Source organism: Salvelinus alpinus, chromosome 23 (genome assembly GCF_045679555.1).
Source record: "Salvelinus alpinus chromosome 23, SLU_Salpinus.1, whole genome shotgun sequence".
Classification (NCBI taxonomy): domain Eukaryota; kingdom Metazoa; phylum Chordata; class Actinopteri; order Salmoniformes; family Salmonidae; genus Salvelinus; species Salvelinus alpinus.
In genome coordinates, this window is record NC_092108.1 from 47,925,622 (window position 1) to 47,938,930 (window position 13,309).

At 45.6% G+C, this 13,309-nt stretch overlaps 1 protein-coding gene across 1 annotated transcript in view; it reads left to right on the forward strand.

The window, feature by feature from the left end:
* The window catches only part of myo10 (myosin X), a 271,259-nt gene that overhangs the window by 216,235 nt on the left and 41,715 nt on the right, over nucleotides 1-13,309 (forward strand). Inside the window, exons 20-21 of the mRNA XM_071362598.1 lie at nucleotides 7,275-7,399; nucleotides 10,249-10,363. Of these exons, the coding sequence (XP_071218699.1) occupies nucleotides 7,275-7,399; nucleotides 10,249-10,363 (240 nt within the window). The remainder of the gene's footprint in view (nucleotides 1-7,274; nucleotides 7,400-10,248; nucleotides 10,364-13,309) is intronic.

The window sequence follows — 13,309 nt, forward strand, 5'->3', positions numbered from 1 at the left end:
ACACAGAAAGGTAACTTGTTGTATAGATAGCAACACCACCACCTTTAGGTGTATGAATTTCAAACCATTTTTGGCTTTGAAATCACCTGCAGTGTCAATAAAAGCCAGATCATTACCTGCCAACCTATTATTCATAACAAAAGGCTGCATAGTAATGAAAATGTAATTGTTAAAATTGACCTCAATCCGCCCTACATGTTGCTTATCTATCGCTGTTTGCTGGGGGCATTGAGATGTAATTATAGTAGGGATTACCTGAGACAGCAGCGGCTTCATTTTACGATGCAAATTAGTAAAAGTGCTAATGGCAGTACCCTCCTTTCTAGCCATAGCAGGACTAGTAAAAGACCATAAGAATCCATTTCTTAGAGCTGCCTTGTACTGATTAGATAGTGTTCACGCGCCAAGGTGAATTGGGTGAATTCCATCATCCCTGAAATGCATCTCCTGTTTCCAAAAGGTATCAAAATTGTCAATAAAGGTAATGCCTGCGTATAGACAGTAGACTTTCAGCCAGTCATGGAGTGCTTCTATGACTTCTATGACCAAGCAGAGGAAGAGGGCCAGAGATGAACGGACACTTCTTTAAGTCTTTCAGCTTGTTAACAAGGTCTATAAAATCTTTTTTTAAGCTGCTCTGATCTAGCCAACTTAATGTCTTTCAACCCCACATTAACTATAACAGTATCAGCCCCCGGTGACTGACGCACAGCCTCAGGAAGCAACCTGGTGATATCCTAAACTTTTGCCCCAGGAAAACACAGTCCTTGCCCCAGGTACAGAATAATGTGCACCATCGAACTATCACAATCGCCGAAATGTTCCGGCCTCTGCCATGTCTCGTAGCAGATTGAGAGGCCAGAGCCACATAACTTACCCGAGAGGAGGGCCGCTGAACCGCCCGCTGTGTGCAGGCCGCAACAGCCAGAGGAGGGGCACAGGGGTCCAAGCAGTTGATTCACTAGGACAGTAGCTTTCACAGCCATGGAGGGAACATCTACGTCCCCGGTAGAAGACAGACGGGACAGGGGCTCAAAGCGATTTGAGTCTTAAGTCCGTACGCAGGGTAACAAGGCAGGCGCGCCGAGAACGATTCTTCTCCTTCTTTCTGGTTCCGAAAACACATCAATTCACACTCACCTGGAGTTGAACAATGAGCAGACATTATCTGGTTCAAGCTAGTAGAGGGGTACAATGGCGAAAACGGATCATATCCCAGGAAGGTCCCATTATAATCCTCTTGGATGTTTTGATAGGAAGCATTTAAAGATGCCGATAGTCTCAAAGAATCCTTATACAGTTCAAGCCTTATTCAGTTCAATAATCCTTTCTTTAGCTGCATCGAGTTCAATACATTTTTCACACATGAAGGTATCCATCTGACCTTTGCCCTTGACATCTGCAAACATGTCGCAGATCGTACACTTAATAGCGTGTTAGTCCCCAGCAGATTCAAAAGAGTTTTCACTGCATAACACCTACAGTCCAAGGGAACAAACATTGCCCACCTCCGCCATAATATCCATGTAGATCTTAGTGAATTGACTGTTTCTCCATGTAACCCACATACAAATTAGCATAGTTAGGAGCCATGGGGGATTCCATAGCAGTACCCTTAATCTGGATAAAGAAATTGTTTTGAAACATGAAATAGTTATGTGTGAGTACTATTTCAGACAATGTTACAATGCATGCACTGGAGGGTAACTCGTTTGGGTCGCGTTGCAAAATAAAGTGTTCCATGGCTTCAATGCCTGCCCAATACATTGATTCATTCTACGTGGGTATGCTAGTGTGGATATTGGAACATAGTCAACCATGTTTGAAAATAAACAGCTTTTGTTCCCGGATGCCCGCTCCTCTTGTTTCCAGAGTGCACTGCTTTTGTCCAGTATTCCCTTTCCCCCCCTGTGCGCACACACAAACACACAGGCAAAGACATGCACACACACATATGTACTTATATAGAACACACACACACAGGCACAAAAATGTTCACTCACACATACACACACACTTCTCCCCACCCTCCCCAATAGTCCCTACAAGTGGCCGCCCATACAAATTAGCCTCAGCATGGGATGCATCTCCATGGTAACCGCCCACACACATAAAGAGGAGCAGAGCTGGCAAAAGGCTTTGTTCATTCTCTGCTTGTGTTTAATCTTGTGTGTGTGTTGGAGAGAGAGACCCAGGTTTTAGGAACTTCTGTCATCTTTCTCTCTGCCTTGATACGGAACTCTTGGCTTATTGTTAGAGATGGAATGAGAGACTACGCTGCATTGCATGGTAAGAGGCAATGTAGTTTAAATGGAAAGTGTTATCGCTCGGCTCGTGTGCATTAGGCTTTGTTTGTGGTACTGGAGTATGTTTTACCTGAAAGATTGGCTTTCGTGGTGGAGTGGAAATGGAAGACTGAAAAGGTGCACGGTACAGTGTTGGCATGGCGAAGGGGTTTCTTGTTGCATTTGCTAGCTATGGTTATTGATTGTCGTGCCATCACATTCATTATCTAGGGCTAGCATTTTTTGGCGAGGACACAGCATTTGATTGCCTGGCGAAAGGGACAACTCTTCTGATATTGCCAATTATGTGTCATTATTAGCTGTGTATTGGTTGTGTGCTGTTGCAGTTCATTGATTTTGCTCACGGCATGACCAAAATTAATTGATAAGGAGATTGATAAAAATGTGACAAACAGAGGTGTCACCACAGCTCACTCTATTATTCATCTCTGAACCTTTGAAATGCACTGCTCTTTGGGACACTGTTAGTTTAAACAATGCACAATTTATATGTGTGATGCTTTTTGCAAACCTACTTTTTACCCATGTTTGATTTTTTGGGTTATTTACAGAAAGAAAATACCTATTGATATTCTCATCAACTGATATGATGGATTCTCTTATTGATTCTATTTACAATAATTGATATAATACTGTATGTATACTAATAATTCAGCTTTTTGTTGCTCTACGTATGATGATTTGTGAGGGGGGGGGGACATTCTCTCCTCTCTCTTGTCCGTATTTGACTTTTCCCTCAGAGTTCCCAACCCCCACGACCACCTGAACACACCCTCTTTTGTCCAACTGAATGACCAGCTCTGTCTTTGGTGAGACATTTGGTGTGAAAAGATAAGGTTTTTGCTTTCTCAGACTATACGTTCCCTTCAGAGAGAGAGAGGCCGTGGCTGATGCTGTTGTGCTTGTTTGTAATCATGCCTATGGATTGACTGATTCAAGTTTGGGAACTTTGACTGGAAGATTCTGGATCTAGATTTACATTCACATGCTAGATTTTTAAAGGTGCAATATGTCACTTTAATTGACGGGCAAAAGGGCTGACCCTGCACTTTTTTGTAAAGAGGTTGTGGGTCTTCTGGTCTATAAGAATTTATTTAATAATTTTTTTGCCTTTTGGCCAAATGTGTTAATGTAACGCCACTGAAGTGAGGAATGTAGCGCCACTGAAGTGAGGGATGTAGCGCCCCTGAAGTGAGGGATGTAGCGCCGCTGAAGTGAGGGATGTAGCGCCACTGAAGTGAGGGATGTAGCGCCACTGAAGTGAGGGATGTAGCGCCCCTGAAGTGAGGGGTGTAGCTCCACTGAAGTGAGGGATGTAGCGCCCCTGAAGTGAGGGATGTAGCGCCCCTGAAGTGAGGGATGTAGCGCCCCTGAAGTGAGGGATGTAGCGCCACTGAAGTGAGGGATGTAGCGCCCCTGAAGTGAGGGATGTAGCGCCCCTGAAGTGAGGGATGTAGCGCCACTGAAGTGAGGGATGTAGCGCCACTGAAGTGAGGGATGTAGCGCCCCAGAAGTGAGGGATGTAGCGCCCCAGAAGTGAGGGATGTAGCGCCACTGAAGTGAGGGACGTAGCGCCCCTGAAGTGAGGGATGTAGCGCCACTGAAGTGAGGGATGTAGAGCCCCTGAAGTGAGGGATGTAGCGCCACTGAAGTGAGGGACGTAGCGCCCCTGAAGTGAGGGGCGTAGCGCCCCTGAAGTGAGGGATGTAGCGCCCCTGAAGTGAGGGGTGTAGCGCCACTGAAGTGAGGGGTGTAGCGCCACTGAAGTGAGGGATGTAGCGCCCCTGAAGTGAGGGATGTAGCGCCCCTGAAGTGAGGGGTGTAGCGCCACTGAAGTGAGGGATGTAGCGCCCCTGAAGTGAGGGGTGTAGCGCCACTGAAGTGAGGGATGTAGCGCCCCTGAAGTGAGGGGTGTAGCGCCCCTGAAGTGAGGGGTGTAGCGCCACTGAAGTGAGGGATGTAGCGCCACTGAAGTGAGGGATGTTGCGCCCCTGAAGTGAGGGGTGTAGCGCCACTGAAGTGAGGGGTGTAGCGCCACTGAAGTGAGGGATGTAGCGCCCCTGAAGTGAGGGGTGTAGCGCCACTGAAGTGAGGGATGTAGCGCCACTGAAGTGAGGGATGTAGCGCCCCTGAAGTGAGGGATGTAGCGCCGCTGAAGTGAGGGATGTAGCGCCGCTGAAGTGAGGGATGTAGCGCCACTGAAGTGAGGGATGTAGCGCCACTGAAGTGAGGGATGTAGCGCCACTGAAGTGAGGGATGTAGCGCCACTGAAGTGAGGGATGTAGCGCCACTGAAGTGAGGGATGTAGCGCCCCTGAGGTGAGGGGTGTAGCTCCACTGAAGTGAGGGATGTAGCGCCCCTGAAGTGAGGGATGTAGCGCCCCTGAAGTGAGGGGTGTAGCGCCACTGAAGTGAGGGATGTAGCGCCACTGAAGTGAGGGATGTAGCGCCCCTGAAGTGAGGGATGTAGCGCCACTGAAGTGAGGGATGTAGCGCCCCTGAAGTGAGGGATGTAGCGCCACTGAAGTGAGGGACGTAGCGCCCCTGAAGTGAGGGATGTAGCGCCACTGAAGTGAGGGATGTAGCGCCCCTGAAGTGAGGGATGTAGCGCCACTGAAGTGAGGGACGTAGCGCCCCTGAAGTGAGGGGCGTAGCGCCCCTGAAGTGAGGGATGTAGCGCCCCTGAAGTGAGGGATGTAGCGCCACTGAAGTGAGGGGTGTAGCGCCACTGAAGTGAGGGATGTAGCGCCCCTGAAGTGAGGGATGTAGCGCCCCTGAAGTGAGGGGTGTAGCGCCACTGAAGTGAGGGATGTAGCGCCCCTGAAGTGAGGGGTGTAGCGCCACTGAAGTGAGGGATGTAGCGCCCCTGAAGTGAGGGATGTAGCGCCCCTGAAGTGAGGGGTGTAGCGCCACTGAAGTGAGGGATGTAGCGCCACTGAAGTGAGGGATGTAGCGCCCCTGAAGTGAGGGGTGTAGCGCCACTGAAGTGAGGGATGTAGCGCCACTGAAGTGAGGGATGTAGCGCCCCTGAAGTGAGGGGTGTAGCGCCACTGAAGTGAGGGATGTAGCGCCACTGAAGTGAGGGATGTAGCGCCCCTGAAGTGAGGGATGTAGCGCCCCTGAAGTGAGGGATGTAGCGCCCCTGAAGTGAGGGATGTAGCGCCCCTGAAGTGAGGGGTGTACCTCCACTGAAGTGAGGGATGTAGCTCCACTGAAGTGAGGGATGTAGCGCCACTGAAGTGAGGGATGTAGCGCCCCTGAAGTGAGGGGTGTAGCTCCACTGAAGTGAGGGATGTAGCGCCACTGAAGTGAGGGATGTAGCGCCCCTAAAGTGAGGGGTGTAGCGCCACTGAAGTGAGGGATGTTGCGCCCCCACTGAGGGAATTAAAACAAAACAGACAGAATGCACCTTTTACCGGGTTAGTTCTGAGTATGTCGTAGGCCTACAGTAGTTGTTTCATATACATGGTGTAGCTCTTGCTCTCCCTGAGCCCATACTCACTATCTGTTTAGATATAGAAACTGAATGTCAGAGAGAGTAGCCCACTGTGACTTCCTGAAATGACAGCTGTGGGGTTTAAAATCAGACTGAGGGAAAATAAAGAGTACTTTATTAGAGTAAAATTTGCAACACAGAGAGCGGGAAAGAGAGATATGACCTACAACAGAGGCAGCTCTCTGACAAACAAGCAATGTTTCAAATGTCAGAAAGTGACAGAGGAAGAGAGAGCGGGAGAGCAAAAGAGAGACAGAAAGAGAGGGCAGCTGTCGGACAGACCAACTGCTTTTTAAAATCAGAGAATTAAAAACAGATGGAAGAGAGACAGAGCGATATACAAAGAGAGGTAGCACATCTGACATACAGACAATCGGGTTGGTCAAAACCTGACAACGACAGTCAGTCAGAAAAAGAAAGAAAGAAAGAGTCAGACGGCAGCTTCCTATGACACGGGGCTTTGTGACACAACGACGGCTGGTCCGGCTCATTATGCAAATACAATTATGCTAATAAGGTGTCCCCTTAGCCTATTGCTCTTACAGGCGCGTCATTCAGCCAGTGATCTGTGTCCATTGGTGAATCTGATCACTTCTTCTCTTGGCCAGAATGGGTCTATCTAGATCTCTGCCCTTTCAATGAAATTGAAATAAAAGGGGCAATACATGGGGTATGAAAGCGCCCTCTTATTGCTACCCCCCTACGCCCACTGAGGTGAAGGGTGAGGGGTACCACATAATGACTTCCACTAGGCTTTCGCTCACACACTCCCCTTCCTTCCCCCAATGCTTTCGTATCTGTTGCTGGTTGGAGACGTCTCTCAATGGTCGAGCAAATGAAAGGGCTTTGATTTGTAAATGACAGATGTGCCTGTGTGCGCGTGCCTGTTTCGTGTTAAAGGGCTTTAGATTCACGAATGAGAGATGTGCATCGTATGAGAGTCTGAATGGAGGATTTACAATAGGGGTCTGTGTGAGAGTTGTGGACATCATCAGTCATGTCATCTCAACTTGTTCAATTTGTGACATTTGTTAAGAAGTCAGGGCTGTGTCTCTGGTGGTCTCAAACTAAACGTATGTATTTTCTTAACACACACATATGAAAACTGGTTTTCCACTTGCCTAATGACATCGGATGTATTGCCTGTGACAATGGTGTTATAAAAAGCACTCTACAAGTATCACGTCGTCTGATTGAACGACTTATCGAGGAAGAGTTACATAAGTACGCCTGCATGTAAGCACCAAACCATTTCAGATTTGTCAATACTAGGTTATATTTACATAGCTAATAGCGACTGGGTTCAAGTTTTCCCTCTGCACGGTGTGTGCCAACTCATCTGCTGCACTACTAATGTGTAACGTCAAAAGAACACACCAAAACAGTATGTACAGCACCCGCCTGAGTGATGCGATGTGGCTGCCAAGCAACCACCGCAGTATTATTTATTTCCGTCCACTTTCCTGCCCTCAGATGCCTGAGCAGTTTGACCAGACGGTGGTGCTGAACCAGCTCAGATACTCAGGGATGCTGGAGACGGTAAAGATCCGCCGTACAGGCTTCCCCATCAGGAGACCTTTCCAAGACTTCTGTACCAGGTGAGTACAGAGCTGGGGCCGTATGTGTTCAAGTGTTTTATAGTAGAAGTGCTGATCTAGGATCAGCTCTCCCCTGTCCAGTTATTCTTATTCAAGTTATCTAAAAGGCTAAACTGATCCTAAACCAGCACCCCTTACTCTGAAACTAGGGCTGTTATGGTGACCATATTACCGCCACACCGACAGTCAGGAGTCATGACCACAGTCAAATTCCACATGACTGTTGAGTCACGGTAACTAGGGTTCTCCAAAACTGTGCTCTGATGCCTCTGATTGTCATTAGTAGCCTACCAAACTTGCTAACGGCCAGTTGCTAATGCTAATGGGTCTCTATTGTCCCTTTATCATTGAAAGTCTGCTGTCAATTTGTCTACTGTGAAATAGCATTGTATCTGGTCAAACACATTTTTTCCCAAAAGTTTAGTAAGGGTTGGTAACAGGCTGATTGGTCAGCTATTTGAGCCAGTAAAGGGGGCTTTACTATTCCTGAGTAGCGGAATTACTTTTGATTCCCTCCAGGCCTGAGGGCACACACTCTCTAGTAGGCTTAATTAAGTTGTCAGACCCCGGTGGCTTGTCATTGTTGATTGACAACAATATTTTTTTCACCTTTTCCACACTCACTTTACGGAATTCAAAATTACAATTCTTGTCTTTCATTATTTGGTCAGATATACTTGGATATGTAGTGTCAGCGTTTGTTGCTGGCATGTCATGCCTAAGTTTGCTAATCTTGACAAATAACAAATCATTAATTCAGTCGGTTTTTTGATGAATGATCCATCTGATTCAATGAATGATGGAGCTGAGTTCGCTTTTTTCCCCAAAACGTCATTTAAGGTGCTCCAAAGCTTTTTACTATCATTCTTTATATCATTTATCTTTGTTTCATAGTATAGTTTCTTCTTCTTTTTATTATGTTTAGTCACAAGATTTCTCTATTTGCAGTACGTTTGCCAATCGGGTGTGCTGCCAGACTTATTTACCATTCCTTTTGCCTCATCCCTCTCAACCATACAATTTTTCAGTTCCTCATCAATCAAAGGGGATTTAACCGTTTTTACAGTCATTTTCTTAATTAATGGGTGCATGCTTATTAGTAACTGGAATAAGCAATTTTATAAATGTGTCAAGTGCAGCGTCTGGTTGCTCGACATTACACAACACAGACCAACAAATATTCCTTACATCAACAACATAGGAATCACTACAAAACGTATTGTATGACCTCATATACACTATATTAGGCCCAGCCTTTGGATTTGGTTTTCCTAGATATGGCTATTATATTGTGACCATAACATCCAATGGATTTGGATACTGCTTTAAAGAAAATGTCTGCAGCATTAGTAGAGATGTGATCAATACATGTTATTGGATGACAAGGCGGGGAAACATCCATCAGGCCCGAGCGGCGTCCAGCCATAGGAGTTGAGAATGTTCGTGACAGGAAATTACATGATACAGGAGGGCCTGTTTCTTTGTTAACTGCTCAACACAGAATAGCTGCAAAATCATTTGCCGAAAAATATCTGTTCTATTTATTCAGTTATGTTCAATTATATTGTTCTCACTATAAAATAATATGCCACAGGAATTAGAAGCAAATCTTGCCCACTAAATGAACTAGTGTAACCCACAGCCATATGGCATAGCCAGGTCAGGTCCTAACATAAGGAATACTTATTTTTCTCCCCAATTTGATCACGATCTTGTCTCATCACTGCATCTCCCAAACGGGCTCGGGAGAGGCAAAGGTCGAGTCATGCGTTCTCCGAAACCGTGCTTCTTAACACCCGCTCACTTAACCCGGAAGCCAACTGCACCAATGTCGGAGGAAACACTGTTCAACTGACGACCGTAGTCAGCCTGCAGGTGCCCGGCCCGCCACGAGGGCGGGCTAGAGCGTGATGAGCCAAGTAAAGCCCCCCCCCCCCCCCCCCGGCCAAACCCTCCCCTAACCCGGATGACGCTGGGCCAATTGTGGGCCGCCCTATGGGACTCCCGGTAATGGCCTGTAATGACACATCCTGGGATCGAACCACCGGCTGTAATAACAGTGCCTTAGACTGCTGCGCCTATCAGGAGGCCCCAGAATATGCTATTCTGTTCTTCTGAAATATGCAACATTTTCTTCATGTCATAATGTTTATTTAGACCTGCCTAAAATAAATAATGGGTTTATTGTGATGGTGTAGGCTATATTAAATGAATTTATTAGACTTTTTAAAATGTAGATGTTCCAAAGGTCCGCATCAGTGGATTGTAGCCTATGCATGGAAGCAGGAGATACTAAATGTGTTTATCTTAATTAGCGGTCAATTACCGTGAAGCAGTTATTTGAATGACAATCACTGGCTGACGAAATGTCACAGCCCTATCTGAGACGATTGTATGCTGTTTTCCTTCCACTTGACTATCAATTATTTTACAATACAGTACGTTCTTCTACGAGTTACATCCAAAGATTTTAATACATTATGAAAATGGATACATCACAATTGTAAAATTGTAAAAAAATACCTGGAGCCACAGTGTCCTTTTTGGAGGCATGATGCAACGTTATGGTAGCTAGGAAAGAAGTGTAGGAACAGTAACTGTGAAGAATATGTAAATAACTCCAGCTAGCTAGGAAGCTAACTTGGCTAACGGTGGGGCGAAAACAATTCACATATTTACTTTAAATGAACTACCACACCCTCTCTCTTTGCTTGCAACTGCAACAATGTTTAATCTCCCGAAAACTGACAACGTGAATGTTTATATTTTGACATATTTTGCGTATTATGACCAATTGATTCCGAGCCATGTATACGCTAACATTCCATTCGGTCCCATCCATTTCTTAGGTACAAGGTGTTAATGAGGACTGTGTCTACACCAGAAGACCCAAGGGGACGGTGCGTCCAGTTACTCCACCTCTACGACAGCACCAGTGCAGAATGGGAGATGGGGAAGACCAAGGTGAGAGATGACCCGGCCAATGTTGTTTTAGCCTAGAAATTAGGTTTAGCTGCATTCATTGTTTGCAGGGAACATGACAAGATAACTGGTGACTATAGGCCCCTCCCTAGAACATGTTTTACCATGTTTTAGGCAAGGAAACATAGAAAAGGGAAACGTGCTAGATATGGTATAACCTAGGATACAGTGTATCCTTAACATAGTAATGATTCAAAGGGATTTGAATTATAGAATTCAATAGAAAGCGAGAGAGAGAGTGTGTGTCTGTCTGTGCACATAGATTTGTTTGTGTGTACCTACAGTATACAGTATATCAGTGTTTCCTTGTTTAGATCACCCTCATGAAATATTACCTTTGCAGACAATAGGCTAACCAAGATAAATAAGGAGACAGGATAAAAAATTCTGTTTGACTTTTCTTTAATGGATTAGACAAAGATTCATGTTCAAACCATTCAAATTAAATTCCCAAATTTAGACTCAAAGCAATCTATTAATAAAAAGTCCTAACTATACTGAAAAAATATATAAAGGCAACATGTAAAGTGTTGGTCCCATGTTTCATGAGCTGAAATAAAAGATTCCAGAAATTTTACAGAAGCACAAAAAGCTTATTTCTCTCAAATTTTGTGCACAAATTTGTTTACATCCCTGTAATTTCTCATTTGCCAAGATAATCCATCCACCTGACAGGTGTGGCAAATCAAGAAGCTGATTAAACAGCATGATCATTAGACAGGTGCACCTTGTGTTGGGGGCAATAAAAGTCTACTCTAAAATGTGCAGTTTTGTCACACAACACAATGCCACAGATGCCTCAAGTTTTGAGGGAACGTGCAATTGGCATGCAGACTGCAGGACTGTCCACCAGAGCTGTTGCCAGAGAATTGAATGTTAATTTCTCTACCATAAGCCGCCTCCAACGTCATTTTAGAGAATTTGGCAGTACGTCCAATCGGCCTCTCAACCGTAGACCAAGTTTAACCACGACAGCCCAGGACCTCCACTGCCGGCTTCTTCACCTGCGTGATCGTATGAGATCAGCCACCTGGACAGCTGATGAAACTGTGGGTTAGCACAACCAAAGAATTTCTACACAAACTGTGAGAAACCGTCTCAGGGAAGCTCACCTGCATGCTCGTCATCCTCAGAAGGGTCTTGACCTGACTGCAGTTTGGCGTTATACAGTGGGGCAAAAAAGATGAGAGAGGCCTGTAATTTTCATCATAGGTACACTTCAACTATGACAGACAAAATGAGAAAAAAAATCCAGAAAATCACATTGTAGGATTTTTTATGAATTTATTTGCAAATTATGGTGGAAAATAAGTATTTGGTCAATAACAAAAGTTTATCTCAATACTTTGTTATATACCCTTTGTTGGCAATGACAGAGGTCAAACGTTTTCTGTAAGTCTTCACAAGGTTTTCACACACTGTTGCTGGTATTTTGGCTCATTTTTTTCTCATTTTGTCTGTCATAGTTGAAGTGTACCTATGATGAAAATTACAGGCCTCTCTCATCTTTTTAAGTGGGAGAACTTGCACAATTGGTGGCTGACTAAATACTTTTTTGCCCCACTGTAACTGACTTTAGTGGGCAAATGCTCACCTTCGATGGCCACTGGCACACTGGAGAAGTGTGCTCTTCATGGATGAATCCGTGTTTCAACTGTACCGGGCAGATGGCAGACAGTGTGTTTGGCGTCGTGTGGGCGAGCGGTTTGCTGATGTCAACGTTGTGAACAGAGTGCACCATGGTGGCGGTGGAGTTATGGTATGGGCAGGCATAAGCTACGGACAACAAACACAATTGCATTTTATCACTGGCAATTAGAATGCACAGAGATACCGTGACGAGATCCTGAGGCCCGTTGTCGTGCGATTAATTCTCCTCCATCGCCTCATGTGTCAGCATGATAATGCACGGCCCCATGTCGCAAGGATATGTACACAATTCCTGGAAGCTGAAAATGTCCCAGTTCTTCCATGGCCTGTATACTTAGCAAAGATATCAGCGATTGAGCATGTTTGGGATCAAAGTGTACGACAGCGTCTTCAAGTTCCTGCCAATATCCAGCAACTTCGCACAGTCATTGAAGAGGAGTGGGACAACATTCCTCAGATCACAATCCACAGCCTAGATAGCTAGTATTTCACAATTGTTCACCAATGTAGCTAATGTAGTCATATAGAAGAACGCTTTGCTAGATTTTGATCGGGGCCTGAGTCCTTCTGATCGAGGCTCAGTCCGTTGACAGTGTGAGGCCTGTAACGGCCCCCGTCACACCGGTATCCGGTCTTCTCGGAGTGAGGTTGTTTGGGGATGCTGTCCAAAGTGAGTGGTAAACTCCATCTAAGGCTAAATATCGGCACGAGATATCGGCACGGCACAATGTCAATATGTTTTCCAGCTTGGTCAATAAACATGACAAAATTGTTCTAAAACGTTTAGTTAACAATGTTATTTCACTATTTTGATACGTGCATTGCACTTTCGCACATTACAAGCCTTTATAAACAGGCCACATTTAGAGACAGAAAAAGCATGTGGCTTCCATTTTGGCTGCAGAAGAGAGTGTAAGAGGTGAAAGGTCAGAGTGATGGCACTTTGTGCACACACACCATCCCACAATTCCATGGGCAGAGACAGAGATGTTGTCACTGCTTGAGGGAGACTGCAAGTATTGTATGCAGATGTCCGGCCCCCTAGTAAACTCCTTACCGACCTGTCAGGGCACAGGTCAGAGAGAGTTCGAGAGGCAGGTTTATGGTACCCCCTAGAATCTCAGGCTCAGGCTGTGGGGGATGGGGAGTGGAGTGCAGCTCGGGGTTGTGAGGTGCTGCTAAGAGTCACTGGCAGGGAATTGGCAACACAAAGTTAACACAACGTAATAATTCCATGCGGAAGCGTACAGAAATAAACTAATTAATTGAACCAGCACC